At 37.7% G+C, this 14,526-nt stretch overlaps 1 protein-coding gene across 1 annotated transcript in view; it reads right to left on the reverse strand.

The window, feature by feature from the left end:
- SLC9C1 (solute carrier family 9 member C1) overlaps window positions 1-12,751 on the reverse strand; it is a 69,806-nt gene extending 57,055 nt beyond the window's left edge. The window contains exons 1-6 of the mRNA XM_027866814.1: window positions 12,598-12,751; window positions 10,204-10,304; window positions 6,074-6,202; window positions 2,819-2,984; window positions 1,609-1,737; window positions 519-680 (exon numbers count right to left, since the gene is read on the reverse strand). Of these exons, the coding sequence (XP_027722615.1) occupies window positions 519-680; window positions 1,609-1,737; window positions 2,819-2,984; window positions 6,074-6,202; window positions 10,204-10,304; window positions 12,598-12,751 (841 nt within the window). The remainder of the gene's footprint in view (window positions 1-518; window positions 681-1,608; window positions 1,738-2,818; window positions 2,985-6,073; window positions 6,203-10,203; window positions 10,305-12,597) is intronic.
- Window positions 12,752-14,526: the final 1,775 nt, after the last annotated feature.

Below are 14,526 nucleotides of genomic sequence, written 5' to 3' on the forward strand. Positions count from 1 at the left end.
TGTCACCAGGGTTACACCAGGGTTTTCAAATACTTGCTCCACATTTGTACTGGGTAATGTGGGTCCAACCCAATGGCAAGCTGTGGTCACTTATGGTCAACTCTGCTACAGAGCAGAGTTGCTAACAACCCCAGGAAATGGGTGCTATTATTATCCTCACTTTAAATTTGAAGAAATTGGGGCAAACAGAAGTGATTTGCTGAGGGTAGCACAGTTAGTAAGTGTCTAAAGCTGGATTTTAATTCAAGTTTTCCTGATTTCAGGCCCAATGGTCTATTCACTGCATCGTCTAGCTTCCCTGAGAAAAGATCATTATTTCTGAATAATTCAATTTAAAAATATCTGATTGAACACCTATTAATTGCCAACTATGTGCAGAGCAAGGGGCTAGATGCTGAGAGACTAGCAAAGTTTGGATAAGATGTGATTCCTTCCCTCATAAAGTTAGCAGAATAAAGCCTATGACTAGCAGAATAAAACAAGCAGAATAAAGGGTTCATGAATAAGTTTTCACTTACCCACATAAAAGTTGATGTATACTAATGAAAAGCTAAGCATTCCTTCACTGACATCATCACTAAATATACTCCCGAGCCAAAACTTGAAAATTCTGTAGTTTACAAATCCAAAAGCAAGACTTCCGAGAAATTTTTTCATAATTTCATTAATAATATTAACACCTGCAGGAAATTGGAATAAGGGAAATGGAAAGTTTAAATATCTGTCCCCTAATGTGAATCTCATCCTGAGTCCACACCCAAATTTCCTATCTGGAAATTACTTTTGGATGAGGAAAAAGAGGCATTAATAAAACAATTCTGGCATAATGTGATAAATCAGCAATACTGCATCATGACTACTAAGGTAATTTTGCTGCATGTTGTTAATGGTATTTTAAAAAGTTACCATTGTCCTCACAGTATAAATATGAATACTTCTATAGTCATAGGCTAGACACTTGAGAAACTCTTATCCTAAGTGAGTAAGGAGTGGAACCAGTCAAGAAGACAAAGGAGCAGTTAAAAAAAAAAAGCCAGGAGAGCATGACATCTCAGAATTCATAAATTCAATTCAATTCGAGAGCACCCACTTTGTGAAATGCATTATGTTAGGTGATGAGTACACAAAAAATGAAACAAGACATAGTCTCTACTCTCGAGGAGCTTACAGTCTAGTAGAATTCAAAGGAATAAAGACTAGTAAGAAGGAAGGAAGAAGAGAATAAAATATTAAAAAGATGTCAGAGAAGATAAATACTGAAAAGTGCTGTTAGCTCTGATGATAAGGAAGTTTTGGGGGACTTTTGGGCAGAGGGGTCCATGACTGCAGAGGAGAGTCTTAGATCCAGTTTCTTAGGGACCACCAGTTTCCCTAATAAATTGAAACTGCTCAGAATGCCTCAGTGTCCTTGTTGTTGCTGATTGGAATTTTGGAGTCACCAGGAGTTTTCAAGAGATATTGATTGCAAAAGTGAAATCAATAGGTCTTGGCAACAGATTGGATATGGTGGTGGGGAGAGGTGGAGAAGAGAGATAATGAGGACTTAAGGATGACAAGTTGCAAGCCTAGGAGTTGGAGCAAAGAAAGGAGAAGATAATAGGTTCTCACTTAATGTTGTAGAAAGGTTCTTATAATAACTGTCAGCAACTCCTAAGGTGATCCTGAAGGTATTATCAGCTAAAGCAGCCAACAACATGCATTCTCCTTTAATTAGGTGTGTGAGGCCCTTTGAAAGACCTGCGAAGAAAAGAAATTGATTTTCAAAGTGGTATTAAATGAAGAGATTCATATTTATTAGTAAACTGCAGTCTAACTGCCAATTGCATAGCACATGTATCTTTGTCTGCTTTCTAGCCACACTGACCCACCTCAACAAAAAGTCATTTCAAGAGAACTTAGTCACAGGAAAAACTAATTCTGCATTCTTAACTAATTCAATTGACTTAGGGTTGCTTATGGTTTTCATAAAAACTGCAACCTTAAAATAATCATATCCTGAAATGATACCATGTTTAAAAGCAAAGAAATGTTTGCATGGAACAACATAGCAATACATAGTAGTAACTGGAGTAAGAATCTTAGAATCAAACTCTCAGGCCTGATTGACATAGTGCAATGTTTCCATTACATTTTTGCATTGGATTAGGAGGTCCAAAGACCTGGGTTTGAATCCTGAGCCTGCCACTGAATAAATGTATGATTCTGTACTAATCCCTTAATTTTTCTGATTTCTAATTTTCTAATTCTTAATGTTCCCTTAGTTTTCCTGCCCATAAAATGGGAAGAAATAACCTTGCCCTACCTGCTCTACAGAATTGTAGTGAGGCTCATATAATATAGAATGCTTTGTAAGCCGTGATGCACTATACAAAAATGCAACAATTGTTATCATTAAATGGTCGTCTAAAACGGATGTGCCAAGCAGAAAGTTTTTGAAAATTGATCTCTTTATTTTTTGGTGAGGCAATTGGGGTTAAGTGACTTGCCCAGAGTCACACAGCTAGTGAGTGTTATGTGTCTGAGGCAGAATTAGAACCCAGGTCTTCCTGACTCCAGGGCCAGAGCTCTATCCACTGTGCCACCTAGCTGCCCCAAAATTGATTTCTTTAGCAAAAGGACCTTTCTAGAATAATCTAAGCTTTCAACTCCAGCTCAAAACTGGCCTGAAAAAGTTACAACTCAACCCAGTGATCCTGACACCTCCCCTCCCCACCCCACCCCACACTCAGGATATCAATATCAATTTCAATAGCCAAGGGAATTTAAATGCAACCTAGGAGAATCTAGATGGGCAAGGAAGGAGAAAAATGTGACCTACCAAGATTCCTTATGGTACTTGCAGTCAGCATGGGATCTGTACAAACAAGGATGATTGCAAATAATACCCGGGAAGTGTTTTCCAAAGCTAACTTATTCACAGCCCTCAGATACCAGTCAACTAAGGCATAATTCAGGAAAAAGCCAGGGACTGTAAGAATGAATATCTGTGGAGACATGTCACAAGACAAAGAACTCAGACCATCTGTATGGCCTTATGTTTCACCCTTATAAAAGTAGCTACACAGTGACAGTGGGGCATAGAGAGCTAGCCTCTGAGTCAAGGAAGACCTGGCTTTAAATTCTGCTGCTGACACACACTGGCTGTGTAGTCCTAGATAAGTCACTTAACTTTTCAGTACCTTCAGGTGACTCTAAGACTCCAGTTACAGTGCAGGTGCCTATTAGCATTGGTAGAGGGAGTTTCCTTATTAAGAATTCTCTATAACTGTGAAATTTATTACTTCCCTAGAAAAAGCATTAAAAGATAAACATGACAATATCTGCAAATATATGAAGACACATCATGTTAAGAGAGAGAAAGGAGAGAAGACACAGAAAGTAGAAGGGCAAAGAAAGTAATAACAAATGAAAACAATTGATATTTTTATAGCAATTTAAGGACAAAGGGGCTTTATGTCCATTGAAGACAGGAAAGGAAAGCAAGAGATGAAACCCAGATAGTATCCTTCCCAGCCTCTAACCTTCATAATGCTTTGCCAGGGCTGCCTCTTCCTCTGCTCATGGCAGCTGTTTGTAGATGGAGTGTTTAGATAGATTTTTAGATAGACAAGATTTTTTTTTAAAGAAAAAATAACTTAGAATAATGAAACAAACAATAGTGCCAGCAGGAATCCAGTAATAAAATAACTAGAAACCTTTTTTGTGGCTTTTCTGATGGATGTTGACTTGCGTGCAACAGAATACAATTAAATCAAACAAATCTTGAAATGCGTTTTAAGGTAAAAAAACAGAGCTGTTTGTGAGTCAATGATGAAACAACCTTATTAAAATTTTAGAGAGCTTATGAGAATATGAAAGGGCTATGAGGACAAATCCCTGTCCTTCAGATCCAGAGACACATGAAGCAACTGAGTTGAAAATAAATCAGAGGCTTTTGGGGGAATTACAATTTTTCAAAATGAGTACTCACATAGAGCAACTCTGACCTGTGTCTTAGCTTGGCCAAAATCAGTTCCATGTCCCTTCGCTTAAAATGACATGACTTTAGTGCCTGAGGTTATGGGAGGACTGAAGGAAGTTTTGAAGGGGGTGATTTTTTTTCACTCTCCTTCCCTATGTCTTTCTACTAATAGACACTGTTATAGACTGTTTTCTTCTTTTTTTAAAAAATCTGAGCTAAGCCCTTTATCCAGATTTTGCTTCATATAAAAACCCATGGTTGCTCATGAAGGCTTATATCACTCTTCTGTCACACTTATCCTTGTATACTTGCTCAATGTTGGGAAAAAGGAAATGAAGAAGAAATGAGGGGGGATTGGCTAAAAATATGCCAAAATCTCAGTTAGAGTAGAGAGCAAAACCTCTGTTCAAATATTGGAAATATTCATTACTAGGGGCTCTGAGCTGTTATGACTTTGTTAATAACATTTAGTGTGATATGAGGTCTATAAAACATTAGAGAAAGGGACCACATAGACTTGAAGACTCAAGGCTAAAAGGTAAAGTTGTAAAAGAGTGGAGTTGCTTAATGCTTCATCCTCTGATATGAGAGAAAAGCGGGACAAAGAGGTAAGGGTGGTGAACAAAGAGGTCACACCCTGAACTGAACTTGTGGTAAGTGATAAGCAAGGCCTTAAAGAATTTAGACCTACCCTTTTGCAGAAGGCCCTTAGTTGCTGACCCACTCCACTCTCCAGTGACACTTGTTAGTGACCCTATGTTAATATATTAGTTAACTTAAAGCACTTAGCTGCTAACTTTCATATTTCCATGGCTGTTTGGATGACTCTACTACTTATCCAGATCCTAAGGAAACAGGATGACTAACTAGTAGATCAGCATAACAAAAACAAAATATATTTAAAAAAAGTTATTTTCACACACAAAAAGTTTCCTTTTCCTTAGAAACTCATGTTTCTATTGTGTAGATAAACAATAGAGGTCTCAGTTTATCCAAAATATTTGAGTTAGTGGCTCTATATAAGTATAGACTAATTTAGCTCTTCCCTAACTTTGTAGGCACCCAAGCAATTGCAAATAGAATCAAAGAAAGGATTGCAGAACAATGAGACTATTAATAATAGCTAGCTGTCCTATACCACTTTAAGTTTTGAGAAGGGCTTTTTCCACGTTATCTCATTTGATCCTCATGACAATCCTGTGAAGTAGATGCTATTTTTTATCCTTATTTTACAGATGAGGAAACAGGCTGAAAGAGGGTAAGTGACTTGTCACACGGTCACAGGCACACAGCTAGTATGTGTTAGAGGCAGGATGCAAAAGCAAGTCTTAACTCCAAGTACTGCATACTATAAGCCAGGCCTCAGCTAAGAAATTAAATACCCAGATTTATTTTTGTCTGAATGAATGGAAAGCACTCCCTTCTCACCTCTGCCTGCTCTTAGAATCCATAACTTCCTTCAAAGGTAAGTTCAAATGCTACCTCTTTTTCTTTTTTTCATCTTTTTATCTCTTTTGCATGTTTTATATTTAAAATTCTATTTCTTTCCCAATTACATATAAAAACAATTTTAACATTCCTTTTTCAGATTTTGAGTTCCAAATTCTCTCTCTTCCTTCCCCTGCCTCCTACCCCCCACATTGAGAAGACGAGCAATTTGACATAAGTTATAAATGTATCAAATGCTGCTTCTTACAAGGACTTTTTATTGACACTAGCTCCTCCTCTCACTCTAAGTATATTTTGTATTAATTAATGTTGGTTTCCCTCAATGGAATGTAAACACTATGAAGGCAGGAAATGTTTCATCTGTCTTTGTATCCTCAGGGCTGAGCACAGTGGCTACTACATACCTGTCACTTACTGGAGTGATTAAATCAAAAGTAGGAACTAACAATTGAATCATTTCTTTAACATTATTTTTCACTCTCCCAGACATAGCTTCTCCCTAACTTTGAACCTAAAGAAAAAAGAAATCCTTTTTTCTTAAGAATCTTAGTTGGATTTGAAACTAACTTCTGGAACCAGATATTCTATGTACTCTAGGCACCTCCTAACATGTAGCTAAATTATATTAAATTACATTATAGGAGAGAAAATCACATTGCTTACTTGCCAAAATAGTTTTTGAAGCATATAAAAATCTGTCTCAAATGAAACTGAAAATATAATTACTGGAGTAAACAAATTAATAAATATGACAGGATCCATCCATTGTATCAACTCTGTATATTTTTGCACCTGGGAACATGAAGGGAAGTAGAGTATTTCAACATCACAAACAAATGCCAGCTTCACATATTATAGCTTTTAATAATAGCATCTATATAAAATGCAGACTATCCACAAAATATGGAAAGAGTTCATTTAGTTTGCCAATGTGCACTTTAACAACTGAGTCATTTTCAAAGTTGAATCTGTTGTTGAAAACCTCATAAGCACATCAAGTTATTTTTTATTCCTTTTAGCCAATCCAGTGGGATCAGTGCCCTTCTTTCTATTCACCGGGTCAACACCTTAATGTCAGTCACTTGTCATTTTTCAGTTGGATTACAGCAACGGCCTCCTACTTGGTCTACCTGCTCCAAGTCTCTCCTCTCTCTACCCTATCCTCCACACAGCTGCCAAATTTATAATCCTAAAGCATGGGGATGACCATTCTCTTCCTCGAGACATTCCAGGGGTTCCTTACTATTCCCAAGATAACATACAAACGCCTCTACTTTGTCACTCAAACTCCCTCACCTTCTGGCTCCATCTTGCCTTTCCGGGTTTGCTGAATATTGTTCCCCTTTATGAGTCAAGTCCTACATTTCTGACAAAGTGACCAACTTGCTGTTCCCAGTTTCCAGTATTCTATGCCATCTCCAATCCCTTATATAGGCTCTCCTCAGTGCCTAGAATACGCTGTCTCCTCTTCTCTACCTCTTAGAATTCCTAGCTTCTTTCAAAGTTCAGCTCAAGGGCTACTTTTTCTACAAGACCCACCCAGAAGCCTCCTCTCCTTCCCTCTCATCCTAACCTCCACAGTGTCAGCACGTTCCCTGAAAGTACTTTGTATATATTTTCTATTTATGTTTTCAGGTACCGTTGTGTCCTACCAAGTAGAATGTAAATATCTTCAAGATAGGGACTATATGGTTTTACTTATTTATTTTGGATTTGTTTTCCCAGAGCCTCCTACAGTATCTGGAAGGAACACCACTGAATAAATACTTGCTGGATGTTATGAATGAATGAATGTGGTTATGAGAAGCAATCTATTGTCAGAGAAGGTCTTGTACAAAACTGATTGGGCATTGCCTTCCTGACTCTGATGGGTTAGACCTCCCAAACTAGAAACAAATGATTTTAGCTAACTTGCAGCAAAGGACCTTCTCTTTACCTTCTCAAACTTTTTTCTACCCTAAACAAGAAAAATATTAAAACTCCAATCCTGCCTCAGATACTTAACTTTGAGTGAGTCACAACCTCATCCGTAAAAGGGGGATTGCTGAGTCGTTTTAACCATATCTGACTCTCCATGACCCTATTTGGGATTTTCTTGGCAAAGATATTGAACTGGTTTGCCATTTCTTTCTCCAGTTCATTTTGGAATGAGATGAGGAGATAAGGAACTAAGGCAAACAGGTTTAAATGATTTTTGCAGAGTCACACAGCTAATAAGCATCAAGGGTCAAATTTGAACTCAGGTCCTTTTCTGACTTCAGGGCTGGTGCTCTATACACTGAACCACCTACCTTCCCCCAAAAGGGGGATAATAACAAACTTTACCTCACAGAGTTACTCTGAAAAGCAAATGAGTTAGCATAAATAAAGTGATTATAAAACATTAAAGCACTATATGAAAAAAATTTTTAATATCCCCATCTTTATAGTGCTATTATTACAAGAATCAAAGTTCTGTTTGCTATTGGTGCCTCCCAAGTATTGACTTGTTCTCCACCTGGGTTTCTGGCCAAGCTGTTTGACAAATTTCCTTGCTTAGATTCTGGGCCTATGGCCTATAATTCCCAAAATTAAGCTTCAAATAGACCCAAAGGACTAAATGACCTTTAAGATCTTTTCTAACTCGCCAGTCTGAGGTTCTTATGATGCCGGCTCAACAGCATGACTCCTATTGCCTGCTCTGATGTCTGGTATTTGTCTTCCTCAACTCTCTTGGTTGCAGCTCCAACCTTGGGAAGTGGGGACAGCCACTCAAGCCATGAGTCTTCATCTATAACCACATTTCTGGCTTGGGTGGTAAATTCAAACATGAGATTGTAGGATAATGGAGTAGGAGCTGGAAGTGAACTTAGAAACAATCTACTCTAACCCCCTTATTTTTACAAGCTCATAGGTTAAGTGACTTGTCCAAGGTCACATGGGTAAAAAGCACTAGAGGCAGGATTTTAATCCAGGGCCTTTGAAGTATTTCATCTGCTAATCATGAAAATAATCCATCATGACAATAACTGTTTTTGTGTTGGCTGCAATGAAAATTCAACTATAAAAAAGGGGTAGAAAATTTATCAGATGAGTAGGGCCTGTGTTCCTTTCCAACAAAATAAAAATTTTCTGTGGTTAGGCTTACATAGCAAAGCAAAGATTTATATAATAACCCCTCCATATTTTCAATTTCTGATTCATAGATGTAAGTATTAAAAGTTCACTGTGTTATTCCACGATCTCACCTCAAATAATTATGTCTCTTAAACTATTGATTCTTGCCCTTAAATCCTACCACTTGACCCTGACAAGCTTGGTCATCTGGGCCAAGAATTGGGATTATGGGATGCAGAGTTGACAGAGAGTCTGGATGTCTTCTGTTCCAACCACCTCATTTTGCAGATAAGGAAACCTGAGGCTCAGAGCCATTAAGTGGTTTGTTTCAGGTCACAGCTGTAAATAGAAGAGCTGAGATGTGGAACAAAATCTAAGAGTTGGGAAGTCAGAGACAATGTAGTTCAACCTCTCCCTGCCATAGGTTCCTGCCCCACAATATTCTTAACAAGGGTCTGCCGTGTTTGAAGACCTCACCCTCAGTGAGGGAGAACCTGTTATCTCCTGGACAGTCCATTCTACTTGGGGAATCCTCCAAGTGTTGGGTGGTTCTTCTGCATAGCAAACCTAAGTCTGTCTCTTGGTAACTTCCACCTATACAGTTCCTCGTCCTGATCTCTGGTACCAAGCAGAACAAATCTGTTCTCTCTTCCCCATGACTGCAGTGGATTCTGAAAGAACAGACCTACACAACGTTTGGCCGATGGGCCGCTTAGGGCCTGTACACCACTTCTGGTCTGCAAAAGGATTTTGCCTGCAAAAAATGTAGAGGATGTAAACTAGGCCTGCACAACATACCGCCTATGGACTGCTATGGCAGGCCATAAGTCACCATATGTTGTACAAGCCTGTGACAGAACATGTGCTCCAATTCCCTAATTATTCTAGGCAGCATTTTCTAAACATGCTCCAGGTTGTAAATATCTTTCCTAAGATGTGATGCCCAGAACTGAACATAGAAATAATAAATAAATAAATAAATAAATAAACAAATAAATAAATGAAACAAAACCCCTTTATCTAATGTCCTTTTTTTCTCTTTCTTTCTCTCCTCATAAATCTAACTGAATGAGAAGTCAAGAAGCCTGAATTTGACAGTCAGTTCTTTTACTCAGCTGGGGGAATTTGGGCAACTCATTTAACTATTCTAATAACCCTTAGGTTCTTTACCTACAGAATGAGACCATTGAACTAGTAAAAGATACCTTCTGGCTCTCAAATTTGAGGATCCAAAAATATCTTTGTTTCTTTCCTCCCATACATGCAGACTACTTGATTACAATTAAGTGACCTCAAATAGTTGAGCAATGTATAAATGAAAAAATATATGACCAGGATAATCACTTTTTACTACATATATTGGTCTGGGTAAGGCTGCTTGTAATCCTCTAGCACAATGGCAGGGCAGGGGGGAGGGAAGGGAAGATTTCCTTCATTTTCCTGTCATATTCTCCTCAGTAGCCATAGGACTCCAGCATCAATAATAACTCTCTATAACTGCATGCATATTGGAAGCACCTCACGTGCAGAAACCCCGTTTTTCCCTTTTTCTGTGTCCTAATGTCTTCTGCCAGTGCAAGTCACTTATCTATTAAAACCAAAGCCAAAAACATTTGTCATACAGATGTTTCAAGAGCTACCTTAACCCAGTCTATATTTCTGTTGCTTTTTACTAACATATAATTTTTGATACAAACCTTAAAAGATGAAAAACTTAGGATTTCAAAGGCACATCCTACTAAAAACAGGATTATTGGGAGGGGAAATAGTGAATCTTTCAACTTGATCTTCAAAAATGCTGCAAACAAAAATATTTGCCATTAGTGGAAGGGAATATATTTATCCAACTTTCAGATGGCATATTTGGCTAGGAATAACAGTGATGCATTTATATATATGGTCACATTTTGTGTTTAATTTCTTGCATTAAAACCCTTGCATTGCTCCACTATGAGGTTCCTGAAATTTAAAGAGCTGTTTCTCAAATACGGACTCATTTCTCAAATTCTTGGCAAATACCCATAGCACCAACAATGGAACAGATTCTGACAGAGGTTCTTGCACTAACAGTGCTTAGTAACTTTCAGAATCAAAGGTCCAGTCCCTGTGGTGCCTGTCTCTAATTGGTGAGTATTCCCCTAATTTTGCCAGTCTTGGGTTCACCATGCCACTTCATGGCTATCTCTACCTGAACCCCAACTTAAGAGCACACCAATCAAACGTCTTATGACTCCTATCACCATTCACTCTGACTTTCATTAAAAACTCTTCCTTGTCCACCATTTCCCTGAATGTACATTAATCCCTTCCATATTGCAGGGGTTAAGGGTACAGCAACCCAACAATCTGGAAAATCCTTGTAAAATTTTTTGGCCCTCCTTTTGTACCAGAGAAGAAGTCTGAATTATTATGCTATGAAAAGATAAAATATGTTGATATTATACAATACTATACATAAATTTTATGCATTTGGGAGTTTCTAAACCTTTTCTGTGCTCTCTGCTGGCCTGCAGGTATCTACAGCTTCTGCAAAACTTCCCCCAAATTCCCATTTAATTTCTTATGCTGACCTGAGATATATTGAAACTGCGATGGGGAAAGTCGTGATGTGGAAGGGATAACTGTACTGTCTTCTCTTGTTAAAATGTAAGCTCTTTGAGGGCAAAGACTGTCTTGTTTGTTTCTCTTTGCATCCCCAGAGCTTAGCACAGTGCATCGCTCAAAGTAAGATCTAAACTGCTTCTTTCATTTTCTTTACCTCACTGAGGTATTACCTTCCCATCTCTGAAATCCTATAGGCACTAATTGATAAAAGGACTAACCATCTTTAAATCTGTCTCCTGAAAGATATCAAAGTAAATACTAAAGAGAAAAGCCAATTAGAAATCTCCAGGATAAGGAAAGTTCATAGTCACTAATTTTATTCAATGCTTATGTAATGTTTTACTCTTTTTCCTGATTTTAAAGCACATTAAACAACATCCTAGTTAATTTCTGTTTGTTTGCATAGTCCTACTATTTTATACACTCAGCAACTTAGTCCTTTCTTACCACTATTTACACAAATGACCATAATGAAGAATTGGCCTTTTTTAATCAAAGAAAACAGCAAGAAGAAACCAGAGAAGTTATGTAGATTAGAATATAATAATTATTATTGTGGGTAACATTTACATAGCATACTATGTGTCAGGCCCTGTGTTAAATGCTTTACAATTATTATCACATCAACCATGGGAGGTAGGTGCTATTATGATCCTCATTTTACAGATGAAGAAACTGAGGCAAACAGAGGTTAAGTGATTTGCTCAGGGTCACACAGTGTCTGAGGCTGAATTTGAACTCAAGTCTTCCAGATTCTAGGTCCAATGTTCTATTCATTGTGCTACCTAGCTGCCTAATATATCAAAGAATGCACAAGTAAATGAGCTCTTCAGCTGGAATTGAGATAAGATCTCAGCCCAAACCAGGAGAGAGAACAAGTTTATCAAAGGGTAGTCTGCTGTCAGTAGTATCTAGAGATGTAGGAGCTGAAGGCATAGAGACATATAGGGACCAGCTTCTCCTACAGGTCCCCAACATAACCACAGTCCAACATTCAAAAGTCCACACCTTTCCACTCTCACAAGTCTCCTTTGAGGTCCCAGGTAGAGTTATGTGTCCATCAAGTTGAAGTTAAGTCCCTTCTCCATTCACCCAGCATTATGGCTTAGCATTCTCTCAGTAAATCAGGATTCATGTCCCCTTACACAGATACAGTGCAAGACTTTCAGGGCACCCTCTGAAAACCCACCCTCAAGTTGGGAAAAGGAAGAGTTACAAGTATGACTCTCTCATTGTTTTCCATCAGTAAGGCAATTCTACAATATGGGAAAAGAATATGGGAAGAAGTTTCTAGATCTGCTTCACCAGCAGGGGACTAAGTAGATTCAGGTCATTCTCTGCATGAAGGTGTAGACTTAGGGGAAAAAAAAAACTTTCAAACTATTTACTCAACATTGCCCTTAATTCTGAAGGATGATCCTTTCAAGGTATAGCAGACAAAATAGAAAATGGAATAGAATGTTAAGGAAGGAGAATTGTATACATACCTCCAAATATATTTATAATACATAACCCAAATACAATTTTAGGGAGATACTTTGAGTGGGTAAATATGTGACCAAAATATGTTTTCCAGTTGTAACGCTCAGTACTACCAATATAGGCATAAATCCAGGTGGCATTTTGGGGAAGGAGTCTCATCTTGCCACCTTTGAAAATCTCACTGTGAAGTCTTATCCCTGCATCAGAATGAAAAAAAAAAACATGAGACTTTCTTTCATCATACTCTAGATATCATTTGTGTAGTACTTTCCCTACATTTCCTTTTATACTATTTCCAATGATTCCCAACTATTTAGGAGCAGCGACTTATCATGTTAGGTCAACCTGAAAGTCAACTGGCTTCTTTCTTCCATCATCAATTAGGCAACACGACTAGAATGGTTTCTAGAATGATTTAGGAGCTTCTAGCAAAGTCCTGGAGAAGCTGGTATGGAATTGGGATATATCTGAAGGCAGAGGAGAAGAAATAAATCTTTAACAATTGGCTCTCTGGAGGGAGAAATGTACACTGGATACATTTAAGTTTAATCTCTATTATTGGCAGTTTCTCCATCACTTTCTTAAGTCTAGACAATCAATAAAACCATCAAAACAAAACTGAGAGCTTTTCTCATTATATAATTGTGTGCAGTGTAAAGTTCTGAAATCAGCAGACATGGATTCAAAACCTAGCTCTGTTGCTTACTAGCTATGTGGTTATGCGCCTTACTATTATTGATGATGATGTAAATAATAACAATAGTTGTCATTTATATAGCACTTTGAAGATTGCAGAAGACTTTATCCAAGTTTCATTATTTATAATAATGAGGGAGTTCAGGCTTGTTGATCTCTAAGGTTCCTTCTATTTCTAAATACTATGATCTGACAATCTAATAAATTAACAGTGTGATAGACAATACTACTGGATTTGAAGAAAGAATATCTGAGTTCATGTTCCAATTCCACCATTTACTATGTGATAATGAGCAAGTTGCTTCATTTTACCTGTGTTGCAGTTTCTCCAAAATGAGGAGTTTGAGGAAAATGATAAATGTTGGAGAAGATGTGGGAATATTGGAATACTAATGCATTATTGGTAGAGTTGTGAACTGATCTAACCTTTCTGGAGAGCAATTTGGAACTATGCTCAAAGGGCTATAAAACTGTATGTACTCTTTGACTCAGCAATATCACTTCTAGGTCTGTATCCCAAAGAGATCATAAAAATGGGAAAAGGAGCCACATGTACAAAAATATTTATAGCAGCTCTTTTTGTGGTGACCAAGAATTGGAAGTTGATGGGATGCCCATCAATCGGGGAATGGATGAACAAGTTGTGGTATATGAATGTGATGGTATACATTCCATAAGAAATGATGAGCAGGAGGGTTTCAGGAAAACATGAACTGATGCTGAGTGAAGTGAGCAGAACCAGGAGAACATTGTACACAGTAACAGCAACATTTTGCGATGACTAACTTTGATAGACTTAGATCTCAGAAATGCAAGGATTAAGACAACTCCAAAAGATTCATGATGGAAAATTCTATCCATATCTAGAAAAAGAACTATGGAGTCTGAATGCAGATCAAAGCATGCTGTTTGTTCTCTCTTTTTGTTGTTGTTGTTGTTTCTTCTTCTCATGGTTTCTCCCAATGGTTCTAATTCTTCTTTACAACATAACTAATGTGAAAATATGTTTAATATGAATGTACATGTATAGCCTATAACAGACTGCATACCTTCTTGGAGAGGGGAGAAGGGAGGGAGATGGAGAAAATTTAGAACTCAAAATCTTTTGGAAGTGAATGTTGAAAAATAAAAATAAATACATAAATGACCCTCCCAGGATAAACTCATCATTTCTAATCTCATCACCATGAAGCTAACTCAAATCTGGATTGACTCTACCTCCCTCAGCCTCCTTTCCC

Source organism: Vombatus ursinus, unplaced genomic scaffold (assembly GCF_900497805.2).
Source record: "Vombatus ursinus unplaced genomic scaffold, bare-nosed wombat genome assembly UNPS02001419.1, whole genome shotgun sequence".
NCBI lineage: Eukaryota > Metazoa > Chordata > Mammalia > Diprotodontia > Vombatidae > Vombatus > Vombatus ursinus.